At 40.4% G+C, this 12,984-nt stretch overlaps 1 protein-coding gene across 4 annotated transcripts in view; it reads right to left on the bottom strand.

The window, feature by feature from the left end:
• The window catches only part of frmd6 (FERM domain containing 6), a 133,350-nt gene that overhangs the window by 65,068 nt on the left and 55,298 nt on the right, over window positions 1-12,984 (bottom strand). For all 4 annotated transcript variants that reach the window (XM_072568702.1, XM_072568700.1, XM_072568703.1 and 1 more), the window contains 2 exons: window positions 8,540-8,803; window positions 5,623-5,713 (listed from right to left, as the gene is read on the bottom strand). In XM_072568702.1, coding sequence (XP_072424803.1) covers window positions 5,623-5,713; window positions 8,540-8,638 — 190 coding nt within the window. In that variant the 5' untranslated portion in view covers window positions 8,639-8,803. The remainder of the gene's footprint in view (window positions 1-5,622; window positions 5,714-8,539; window positions 8,804-12,984) is intronic.

The following is a 12,984-nucleotide window of genomic DNA, read 5'->3' as shown; positions in this document are numbered from 1 at the left end:
GAGCTATGAACCTGCACTCCAAGGTCTCTTTGTTCAGCAACACTCCCTAGGACCTTACCATTAAGTGTATAAGTCCTGCTAAGATTCGCTTTCCCAAAATGCAGCACCTCCATTTGTCTAAATTAAAATCCATCTGTGACTCCTCAGCCCATTGGCCCATCTGATCAAGATCCTGTTGTAATCTGAGGTAACCTTCTTCGCTGTCCACTACACCTCCAATTTTGGTGTCATCTGCAAACTTACTAATTATGCTCACATCCAAATCATTTATATAAATAATGAAAAGTAGTGGACCTAGCACAGATCCTTGTGGCACTCCATTGGTCACAGACCTCCAGTCTGAAAAAACATCCCTTCATCACCACCCTCTGCCTTCTATCTTTGAACCAGTTCTGTATCCAAATGGTTGGTTCTCCCTGTATTCCATGAGATCTAACCATATTAATCAGTCTCCTATGGAGAACCTTATCAAACGCTTTACTGAAGTCCATATAGATCACGTCAATTGCTCTGCCCCCATCAATCTTCTGTTACTTCTTCAACAAACTCAATCATGTTTGTGAGACATGATTTCCCACATGCAAAGCCATGCTGACTATCCCTAATCAGTCCTTCCTTTCCAAATACATGTACATCCTGTCCCTCAGGATTCCCTCCAACAATCTGTCCACCACCGATGTCAGGCTCACTGGTCTATAGTTCCCTCGCTTGTCCTTACCACCTTTCTTAAACAGTGACACCATGTTAGCCAACCTTCTGACTATCGATGATACAAATATCTCAGCAAGAGGCCCAACCATCACTTCCCTAGCTCCCCACAGAGTTCTAGGGTACACCTGATTAGGTCCTGGGGATTTATCTACTTTTATGTATTTCAAGACATGCAGCACTTCCTCTTCTGTAATATGGACATTTTTCAAGATGTCACCATCTAATTCCCTACATTCTATAACTTACATGTCCTTTTCCACAGTAAACACTGATGCAAAATACTCATTTAGTATCTCCCCCCATCTCCTGCAGTTCCACACAAAGGCCACCTCACGATCTTTGAGGGCCCTATTCTTTCTCTAGTTACCCTTTTGTACTTAATGTATTTGTAAAAACCCTTTGAATTCTCTTTAACCCAATTTGCCAAAGCTATCTCATGCCCCTTTTTGGGCTCCTGATTTCCCTCTTAAGTATACTCCTACTTCCTTTATACTCCTCTAAGGATTCACTCGATCTATCCTGTCTATGCCTGACATATGCTTCTTTCTCTTTCTTAACCAAAGTTGTTTGGATATTCACAAATCTGACTTTCCCACTGATCAGATCACATGAACTATATCAAAGTTCGATTCACTGAATATGTTTCATTTATCTTTTGTATCTGCCATCTCTGTCTGCTGTATATTTGAAACATTACTTCAAGAATATCTAACTGCCGTGGGTGGAGTATAAAGAGGTAAATGAGGTGGAAAACCCAGATCTCCGACTATGTGTCTGACTGATCATCTTCTGTTTAGTAACTGATTTTAAAAAATCATTGGTGTATGTAAAAACGAGTGAGTGACTTTCTTCATCTGATTTTTAAAATTTCATTCACAGGTTGAGGGTGTCACTGGCTCGGCCAGCATTTATTACCCAAAGGGTGAACCACATTGCTGTGGATCTGGAGTCACATGTAGGCCAGATCAGGTAAGGATGGCATTTTCCTTCCCTAAAGGACATTAGTGAACCCCTGGATTAACAGTGCAGCAATAATACCACTACGCCATTGTCTACCCCTAGGTTTTCTCTTTTCACTGTCCAAGTTTCGTGCTCAAGCAACAATGATTACGATCTACCCACAGGGTTTTATAAGAATCAAATTGATTACAGAAACTTTATCTATTAACTGTAATAAACTGTGTGTGTATGTATGTGGTACTGAATTGAATATAGCATATACGTGGCACAATCTGTCGGTTTTGGTAGGATTTTGTGGTCAGCTAAAAGTAATAGCGCTTGCTAATGCTCCCAAAGGAAACTGCCCTGGTGACCTTTGTGGTGTGGCTTTCTTTCCTAGTGACAGATTGAATCCATCTCCAGGCAATGGCGATCTCCAGGTGTACAACAACAGCGCTGTCAGCAAGCAATGTCAATAACCAATCACATTGAAGTATTCTGAAATCAGGAAGTTAAAAACACCCAATACCTTCAATCCTAACTTGAAATATTTTAGACAAAGCAATAAGTTATTGTGATTTGATAAAAAAAGGAAAGAATCTAAAGAATTGATAAAGACCTTGAAGATACAAATACACACCCACAGCTAGTAAGCTAGCTGTGTAAGTAAGCTTGCTGTGTGTCAGGATGCCCAAGACTGTAGGGAGGCTGTGGAGAAGGTAGCACTGACAGGGACTACTTGCGGACACAGAGATGGGCTCAAGTGCGTATACTTCAACGCAAGGAGTATCAGAAATAAGGTGGGTGAACTTAAGGCATGGATCGGTACCTGGGACTACGATGTTGTGGCCATCACAGAAACGTGGATAGATGAGGGACAGGAATAGCTATTGGAGGTTCCTGGTTACAGATGTTTCAGTAAGATTAGGGAGGGTGGTAAAAAAGGAGGGGGGGGGGGGGGTGGCATTGCTAATTAGAAATGGTATAACGGCTGCAGAAAGGAAGTTTCAGGGGGATCTGCCTCTGGAGGTAGTATGGGCTGAAGTCAGAAATAGGAAAGGTGCAGTCACCTTGTTGGGTATTTAGTATAGGCCCCCCAATAGCAGCAGAGATGTGGAGAAACAGATTGGGAAACAGATTTTGGAAAGGTGCAGAAGCCACAGGGTCGTAGTCATGGGCGACTTCAACTTCCCAAATATTGATTGGAAGCTCTTTAGATCAAGTAGATTGGATGGGGCGGTGTTTGTGCAGTGTGTCCAGGAAGCTTTTCTAACTCAGTATGTAGATTGTCCAACCAGAGGGGAGGCCATATTGGATTTGGTACTCGGTAATGAACCGGGACAAGTGGTGGGCTTGTTAGTGGGTGAACATTTTGGTGATGGTGACCACAATTCTGTGACTTTCACCTTGGTTATGGAGAGAGATAGGTGTGCACAACAAGGTAGATTTTACAATTGGGGGAAGGGAAATTACGATGCTGTAAGACAGGATTTGAGGAGCATACGTTGGGAGCATAGGCTGTCAGGGAAGGATGTGGTGGAAATGTGGAACTTTTTCAAGGAGCAGATACGACATGTCCTTGATATGTATGTACCTATCAGGCAGGAAAGAAATGGTTGTGTGAGGGAGCCTTGGTTGACGAGGGAGGTTGAATGTCTAGTAAAGAGGAAGAAGGAGGCTTACATAAGGTTGAGGAAACAGGGTTCAGACAGAGCAGTGGAGGGATACAGGATAGCCAGAAGGGACCTGAAGAAAGGGATTAGGAGAGCTAAGAGAGGGCATGAAAAATCCTTGGCGGATAGGATCAAGGATAACCCCAAGGCATTTTATGCGTATGTGAGAAACCTGAGAATGACGAGAAAGAGGGTAGGTCTGATCAAGGACAGTAGTGGGAGACTGTGTATTGAGTCGGAAGAGATAGGAGGGGTCTTGAACAAGTACTTCTCTTCAGTATTTACGAACGAGAGGGACCGTATTGTTGAAGAGGAGAGTGTGAAACGGACTGGTAAGCTAGAAGAGATATTTGTTAGGAAGGAAGATGTGTTGGACATTTTGAACAACTTGAGGATAGACAAGTCCCCTGGGCCCGACGGGATATATCCTAGGATTATGTGGGAAGCAAGAGAGGAAATTGCAGTACTGTTGGCAATGATCTTCTCGTCTTCACTGGCAACGGGGGTGGTACCAGGGGACTGGAGAGTAGCGAATGTTGTGCCCCTGTTCAAAAAAGGGAATAGGGATAACCCCAGGAATTACAGGCCAGTTAGTCTTACTTCTGTGGTAGGCAAAGTAATGGAAAGGGTACTGAGGGATAGGATTTACGAGTATCTGGAAAGACACTGCTTGATTAGGGACAGCCAGCACGGATTTGTGAAGGGTAGGTCTTGCCTTACAAGTCTTATTGAATTCTTCGAGGAGGTGACCAAGCATGTGGATGAGGGTAGAGCAGTGGATGTAGTGTACATGGAATTTAGTAAGGCATTTGATAAGGTTCCCCATGGTAGGCTTATGTGGAAAGTCAGGAGGCATGGGATAGAGGGAAATTTGGCCAATTGGATAGAAAACTGGCTAACCGGTCGAAGTCAGAGAGTGGTGGTAGATGGTAAATATTCAGCCTGGAGCCCGGTTACAAGTGGAGTTCCGCAGGGATCAGTTCTGGGTCCTCTGCTGTTTGTAATTTTTATTAATGACTTAGATGAGGGAGTCGAAGGGTGGGTCAGTAAATTTGCAGATGATACGAAGATAGGTGGAGTTGTGGACAGTGAGGAGGGCTGTTGTCGGCTGCAGAGGGACTTAGATATGATGCAGAGCTGGGCTGAGGAGTGGCAGATGGAGTTCAACCCTGCCAAGTGTGAGGTTGTCCATTTTGGAAGAACAAATAAGAATGTGGAATACAGGGTTAATGGTAGGGTTCTTAGTCAGGTGGAGGAACAGAGGGATCTTGGGGTCTATGTACATAGATCTTTGAAAGTTGCCACTCAGGTGGATAGAGTTTGTAAGGAGGCCTATGGAGTATTATCGTTCATTAGCAGAGGGATTGAATTCAAGAGTCGTGAAGTGATGTTGCAGCTGTACAGGACTTTGGTTAGGCCACAGTTGGAGTACTGTGTGCAGTTCTGGTCGCCTCACTTTAGGAAAGATGTGGAAGCTTTGGAGAGGGTGCAGAGAAGATTTACCAGGATGTTGCCTGGAATGGAGAATAGGTCGTACGAGGATAGGTTGAGAGTTCTCGGCCTTTTCTCGTTGGAACGGCGAAGGATGAGGGGTGACTTGATAGAGGTTTATAAGATGATCAGAGGAATAGATAGAGTAGACAGTCAGAAACTTTTTCCCCGGGTACAACAGAGTGTTATAAGGGGACATAAATTTAAGGTGAAGGGTGGAAGGTATAGGGGAGATGTCAGGGGTGGGTTCTTTACCCAGAGAGTGGTGGGGGCATGGAATGCGCTGCCCATGGGAGTGGTAGAGTCAGAATCATTGGCGACCTTTAAGCGGCATTTGGATAGGCACATGGATGGGTGCTTAATCTAGGTTAGAAGTTCGGCACAACATCGTGGGCCGAAGGGCCTGTTCTGTGCTGTATTGTTCTATGTTCTATGTTCTATGTTCTATGATTCACAATACCTGAAGCAAAACTCCAGTAAATCAAAGACCCGCCTTGAGAAAGGGAAATTACTAATTTTTTAAAATCCTTTTTGCTTGAGGGCTTACTTTTCTAGTTGATTTACTTCCCTTACATTCAGGTAATTCAAAAAATAAATTTTGACACCTTAATTACATAATATTATAGCAGAACATGGGGGATGGACAATAACTTTTCATGAATAATTACATTCAAATGAAAAGATCAAGAATTCTGATTATGAATGAAACTCTCAACATTCTACAGAATTCCAAAGAACTGAATATATTGCAGATAATGCAGTTTACCTCATTGTTGTGGAATTATAATCTGTTTTCAGTCTCACTTACTTTGTATGACACTTAGCCCAAAAAGATGACAGTCTTTCAGCCGTAGAAGGTCACAGACTTGAACGAATAATTCTTGGCACAAGGCTTTAACCTACAAAATGGAAACATTATGATATTTTGACAATATTTAGTAAAAGCAGACATTGAGAGATTGAAACTCTGAGACATAGCAAGCAATATCTTACCCATTTTTTTTAAAGACAAAAACTATTAAAATGAAACCATTTCAATGGATTGACTACATGCTGTAATCGTGAGCCCATTTTCACAGCTGCAATAATATTCTCTGCTCCAAGGAGAATATGTGTGGAAATTATGCCAGGTTTCATAGTTATTTAGTTCACAGATTGAGCTAAATTATATATCTTAAACAATTTAGACTGTCGAAAATATGCATTAACTCTATTCTAAATATTGGCACACTTAAGATTAAAGCACGTTTATGAACAAAATATTTGGCGTAAGAGAAAAAGTAGAACCTTTAGCTGCTTGCAGTATTTGTCAAAATGTTAAGACTAGTTCGGCATGTCTTTATTCTTCAACAAAATGTCTGCTTGAGGTAAGCACAAGGATGCACCTATTGGGGGGGCGGGGGGAGCGGTGTATGCAAAAAAAAAGAATGCATTCGTACTCACAAATGGAACTATTTTTGCATCCTTGCTTGTGGTATGAATTGTCCTCCCTTTCATGTTTGGGTCAAAGACAAATAATTGAAATGGTAAGGAAGTCTCATTCAAACAAGATGATCTAGCAGTTTCCTCCCTGTACACTGGAGTAATAGACAGATGCAGCATATGGAATGAAACAAGACATACTGAGAGTTTTGGATCATTACTTTAAAAATAAAGGGAAATTTCACAGCTAAATGGACTTGTGTCCTCAAGTGAATTGTATCTCATTTGTAAAACAAAGAAAACTGTGCACTTACACAGTGCTGTGCAAAGATCAGGCTAGCTCCTGATTCCTCTCATCACAGAAAGCAAAAGAAATACAAAAGCTAAGGAACCTAAAGTGCCTGTCCGTCTCCACTTCAGAGATACTGCCTTTCCTGTGAACCCTCTGATTAGCTTCTTAGCCCCATAACATAAGAGTAAGGAAACTGATAATGAGTAAAACTCTAATGTTGTGCTTGTCTGAGATCCGAAACATTTCACACGCATTTTCAGTCAAGTTTCTTTCAGTAAGTATTCTGGGAACTGAACAGGAGGAGGAATAATGAGAACAGTCGTTCAGTTGAATGTTGTAATGAGGCGGCAGTAACATTCCAATTTGTGCAAGATTACTTATTTCAGGAATAAAAGTCTTTCTTTGCAAAGATCCTTTCAGCATTCTTGCTATGCCGTTAATACTATAGTTGTTTACAGCACAGGAGGCCAATCAACCTATTGTGTTATTTCTGATTTTTTGTTAGAGCAATCTATAACTGATCCCACTCTTCTGGTCTCTTGCCATAATCCTGTAACTTCATCTCTTCAAACATACATTCTAATCTGCTGAAACTAAAACAATAACTCATTATTGGGTAGTTTGAAAGTGAACAATGAACAAAGCTGCTGAAAAGCTTTGAACAACAACAGCAAATTGTTTGGATACAACAATCAAGCATAAAATGTGTTTGCAACAGCTCACAGAAGGCTTACATCAGCACCTGATGGTGTCACATATTTGATTAAGATTGAAATTACTTTTTAGCTCTCTATCTCAACAAGTCATCCAATGTGTTTTAAGACTTGCACCTTGAAGTCTTCACACAGTAAGCTTTTGACTTCAGCGATGGATACAACAAATAGAAGGCTACTGCTTCTGAGAGTTGGAGCATTGTGTACAACTCTGAGCACCACTCTAGGATAGGGACATGAACTCATTAGATAGTTCAGGAGAGGTTTATGAAAACAGCTCCAGAAAGGAGAGATTTTAATTATGAGGATAAAATGCAGAGGTTAGAACTGTACTCCATGGAGAGAATGCAGCCAAGGAGATCTGACGGAAGCTTTCAAAATTGAGAGGAAGCTGGATAGAATACATCAGAAGAAACTGTTGCTGCTCATAAAAAGGATCAAAAAACCAAGGAGTAAGAATTGAAAGTAATTTGCAAAAGTGAGATGAGAGGGAAAAAAAACATTTTCATGCAAGTGATTTGGATTTGAAATGCACTGCCTCAATAGAGGCAGGTTTAGTTCAGGCATTTTAAATGACATTGTTTCTATTTTTAAAATCTCATCCAATGTGCAAGAGGGGAAAAACCAAAGAATGCCACTAAGTCACGATACTCATTTGGAGAGCTGGAACAGACACAATGGAGTGAAGGGCCTTCATCTGCACCATAATACATCCATGATTCTGTGAGAGATAGAAAGGAGAATAATTTGAAGATCTAGTTTCTTCACTGGCATTTCTTTTCTTTGCTATGGTGTGGCCAAGAATCAGATCAGAAGATAAATAGAAAAGGGGTTGCCCGCAAACAATGCTTGCTTGGCAATGATGGGTGTATATTAAAAAGAAACACATTAAAGTGGGTTTTATAATATATTTTCTCTTCAAAACAACAAGTTAAAAGACAGTCACACCTTACTGCTTCGTCATTATAAACAAATAGTTGGGGTTTAGAATTCACTATGTTAACCACCCTTAGCGCTGTCACATTAAGGATATTAAAATAGCAGATATGCAAGGAGTGATTTTCTGCAGTTTTAATTTCAAAGTATTTTAATAATAAAATGTAATCATGCATCAGGTCATAATTTTTATTTTATGATTTTTTATTTTGATGACAGGCTAAATTAGAAAAGGCAAGACTGGGATGCCCAAATGAGAGTTACACCACATGGATATAATATTATTCATTTTTAATGTTGAAGAAACCATTTCAAGTGCATTTAAAGGAATTAGAATAGAAAGATAAATGGGAAAAACTTACATTCACAATAATGTTGAGAGCTTCATCATTTGGAAGGAAGACACAAACACTCCGGCGGTCCTGCATCACTTTGTTGTTCTGAAAGGTGAACTTGCTCATCACGCCAAGTAGGCTGTAAGAGGTTTCTCCCAGGTACCCCAGGGTTCTTTCAAATTACAAGTCAGAGCATTAGGCTGTAGTGTGCTACAGCAACATGCAAATCCTCTTCATCACGCACTTGCAAGAGATAGGACAGCTCTGGATGTGTCATAACACTCACTGCAGCTGGACAGGAAAGAAAAGTAAGACGTTATAGTTATATGAAGAAGCCAGTCAAACTCTACACTGTAATTAGAATATTTCTTGGGCAAGCTCAGACACAACTGGTGACTTAAATGCAAAGGTGAGTTAGCTAATTGTTATTGACTGTTGAGGTTTGAAGGCACACATTCATCCTTCTAAGACTAGTCAAAAAACTCTACAGCATGTAGAAACATCAATTTCACTCTTAATACTCAAAGATGAATTTCTGTTGATTTAGTAAAACATGTCTTAGGTTTCTAAAACTTACTGTTGTGGGGGGGGGGGGATATCTTAGAGAATGCTTCTGCATACATTAGCTTTCTATGCCAAAAGATCCTTACGTAAAAGGTAGTGACTTGAATCAAATGAATTGATTTCCCTTGAGGGGAAGTGTCTTCACAAAACATCACAGATGCCTTTAGACAGCTGCATTCAAAGAGTAAACATCCTTTAAAAAGAATTTGTCAGTCATCATGTTCAGCATTTAAAAAGGCACAGACCTGAAGATCTGGCCACTAGTGTTTGAAAGGGATTTAGGATTGGGGAGAGGCAGGTTTTATTAAAATAAGACAGGTACTGACTAAATGTAGGCCAGAAACAGATATTTCTGGGTGAATCTACAGGAGAGCATTGGGAGGATGTTCAAAATGGGATTGGCAAGAGTGCGGGTGCAACATGTTCTCTTTTGGGTGAAATGTAGGAGCAACTAGCCCAGAGAACTCTGGACTTTGCGGAACATTCAGGGCTGGAGATGAATGAAAAGAGAGGCTTTTAATAGGTACAACGTGAGCAAATCAATAGAAGCGTGAATATAGAATGTGCGGAGGGGATCTTAAAAAATTGATCAGGAAAGCGTAGAGTGGGTATGAAAAATACTGGCAGGTAAGATTTGATAAAATCCCAATATACTAAATAAGTACATCAAAGGGAAGGGCAGGATAGAGTAGGGTCAATAGGGACCATGAGGATAATCTGTGTATGGAAGCTAGAGGACATTAGTAAACAAGTACAGGTAGAAGATCCTTTATCTTAACATCTAAAAACTGAAAAGCTCTGAAATCCAAAAGTGTTTTGTGAAATTTTTTCTCATTAACAAGATTGGAGAGCAAACAGTTAACCCAAGTCCACACCCATTCGATGCATGTCACTTAGATGCGACATGGATGGGGATGGTGCAAGGTCAAGCACCAACAGGCCTGGGGTTTCTCTGTGAACGCCCCCAAGTCAACACCCACTCGATGCGCGTCACTCAGATGCGACATGGGGGGGTGTGGCCAAGCATGTTTTTACTTTAGAAGTCTGCTCCTTCAGTAAGATTTGTAAAAATTTCACTATTAAACTGTCACTATTCTGAAAACTGAAAAATTCCAAATTCTGAAAAACATCTGGTAGCGAGCATTTTAGATAAAGGATCTTCTAACTGTACTTCATATCTGTCTTCACTCTGGAGAAGGAGGATGTAGGTACGAGGTTCAGTAAGAGTGACTGAGAGTGAGTATCTTGAGCAGTTTGATACAGGAAATGAGGAAGTTTCGAAGACTTAAAAATGGACAAACTCCCTGGTCTGGATGGGTTGTATCCCAGGCTGCCGTAGAGCAAGTTACAGTGACTTTGACGGAAATTTTTAAGTCTTCACTGGCCACAGGGGCGGTAGAGGCCGGATGACAGCTAGAGTGGTTCCACTTTTCAAGAACAGTGGTACAGTTAAATAGAGACCAGTGGTCAATGGTAGGGAAATCATTTGAGAAAATTCAAAAGAAGAGAATTAATCTCCACTTTGAAAAGCAAGATTTGATCAGGGGCAGTCAGCAAGGCTTTGTCAGAGACAGATCATGCCTAATAAATTTATTTGAATATTTAAAGGTGGTGACCAGGTCTGTAGATGAGGGTAGGGCAATTGATGTAGTTCATACGAATTTCAGCAAAGCCTTTGGCAAGGTCCCATATGGGAGACTGATGAAGTACTAAAAGCACATGGGATCAAGGGTAACTTGACAAGTTGGATCCAAAATTGACTTTGCGGTAGGATGCTGTGGAGGTGCCAGTGTTGGACTGGGGTGGACAAAGTTAAAAACCACATAACACCAGGTCATATCAGGTTGCTGATGAAGAGTAGTGCTCTGAAAGCTTGTTCTTTCAAATAAACCTGTTGGACTGTAACCTGGTGTTGTGTGATTTTTAACTTAGTGGTAGGAGACAAAGGGCGGTGGTAGTTGGTTTTGTGTGTGTGAGGCGGTGTCCACTAGCATACCACAGGGATCAGTCCTGGGTCTCTTATTGTTTGTGATATCCATTAATGATACAGAAGAAAATGTGGTGGTGGCCATTGGGTATTGGTGATGATAAGTACGTTTGCGGATGACACAAAAATTGGCTGGATGGTTAACTGTGGAAGAAGGTGTTAGGCTACAAGAATATATAAACAGATTGGTCAGATGAACAGATCAGTGGCAGATGAAATTTAACCCTGATAAATGTACGATGGTGCACTTTGGAAGAAATAACAAGATAAGAGAGCACTCAATGAATGGCATGGTATTAAGAATCTCAGAGGAACAGGGACATGTTGGGATGCTTGCCCACGTATCATTAAAGGCACCAGGTCAGGTTTATAGGGTAGCTCAGAAAGCATACTGGGTAGTTGCCCTGGTCAGTCATGGCATAGATTATAAAAGTAAGGAGATTATGTTGGAGCTGTTCAGGACTTTATTTAGACTACAGCTGGAGCATTGTGTACAATTCTGACCAGCACATTATAGGAAGGATGTGATTGGATAAGCTAAGGTAGTTTTGAACAGAGACTGAGTGAGGAACTAACGGTGGTACACAAGATTATGAGGGGCATTAGCAGGATGAATAGAAAGTAGCTCTTTATCTTTATCTTTGTTGAAGGGTCAATAAAGAACACAATTTTAAGAGGTGAAGGGTAGAAGGTTTAAAAGGGAATTGGAGGAAAGATTTTCACCCAAAAGGGTGGTGTGAATCTGGAATGCACAGACTGGGAGGATAGCTAAGGTGGGAAACCTCATAACCTTTAATAAGTACTTGGGTGAATACTTGAAATGTCAGAATGCTCAATGCAGTACACCAAGTGCTGGAAGGTAAGCCCTACCGATTTACAGTAGGTTTTTGTCAGATCAGACTCAATTGGCCAAAGGGCCTCTTCTGTACTGGATGATTTTACAATCTGTTTTTGTCAGTTTTACAAAAGTTAAGATATAGTTACCCAAACATCAGAAAGCAAAACTCTATCACAGCTTCTACCAAAACAACAAACCAAACAATTGTTAGCACTTATTTCAGTGGGATTCAGCAAGGCTTTAAAAATTCCTGAAATAAGATTCTTCTAACCTGCTAATCTGATCATAAGACTGACAATTATGTAATTTTAACAACTTCTCAAAATATATCAATAATGGTTATGAATCATAAAGTTAGAGATAACTAAGCAACAGTTTGTTATAGTCTTCATATTCCTTTTAAAATGTCTCATGATGATGTTGTGGGAAACTATTGGGAAGCTATCCACTGATAGCACAAGAGGAAACATTAAGTACATTAATTTATCATGTTAAAGCAATTGACTTTACTGAATCTGAAAATTTTTTTGTAGGCTGAAGGAAATAGTGATTTTTCACAAAATTCATAATGCTCGCAATTTGCAATAACATATGATGGTCAAACTGTTCTTTCATTTCTAATTATCATTTTCAAAAGGTGACCATCTGTGTATTTATTTTAGCATGCAAAATCTCGACTGACTCACAATGTAACTGACTCACAGTGCAGCATTATTCCATACACTGCAATTTCATTTCATGATCTAAGTTAGGAAAGACAACAACTGATGATAGGACTGGCTCAACCACTTCCAACTAGTTCAGGTGGAAACTGCAAATTGGGAAATCATTGCTTTATGCAGAGATTTCACTGCCGTAATATTTCAGTTAAATCTCACATCTATTTAATCTTTCACTTAGTTTCATGATTTTGACCATTTCAGCAGCATTTTCAGCTGAGTACAACATGTGTAAATATGCTCAGAGCAGCACTAGCAATTGCCTACCCTATGACAATGAGGTTTTGGCTTGCAAACTATAGCATATTCTGTGCCTCCTAGAATGGCTGAGAATCTTCCAGATTGGCCTTGATCTCACAGAAAC

This window comes from Chiloscyllium punctatum, chromosome 4 (genome assembly GCF_047496795.1).
Source record: "Chiloscyllium punctatum isolate Juve2018m chromosome 4, sChiPun1.3, whole genome shotgun sequence".
NCBI classification, from domain to species: domain Eukaryota; kingdom Metazoa; phylum Chordata; class Chondrichthyes; order Orectolobiformes; family Hemiscylliidae; genus Chiloscyllium; species Chiloscyllium punctatum.
Note: the sequence above shows the minus strand (reverse complement) of the source record. Positions and strands in the feature narration are given on the sequence as shown.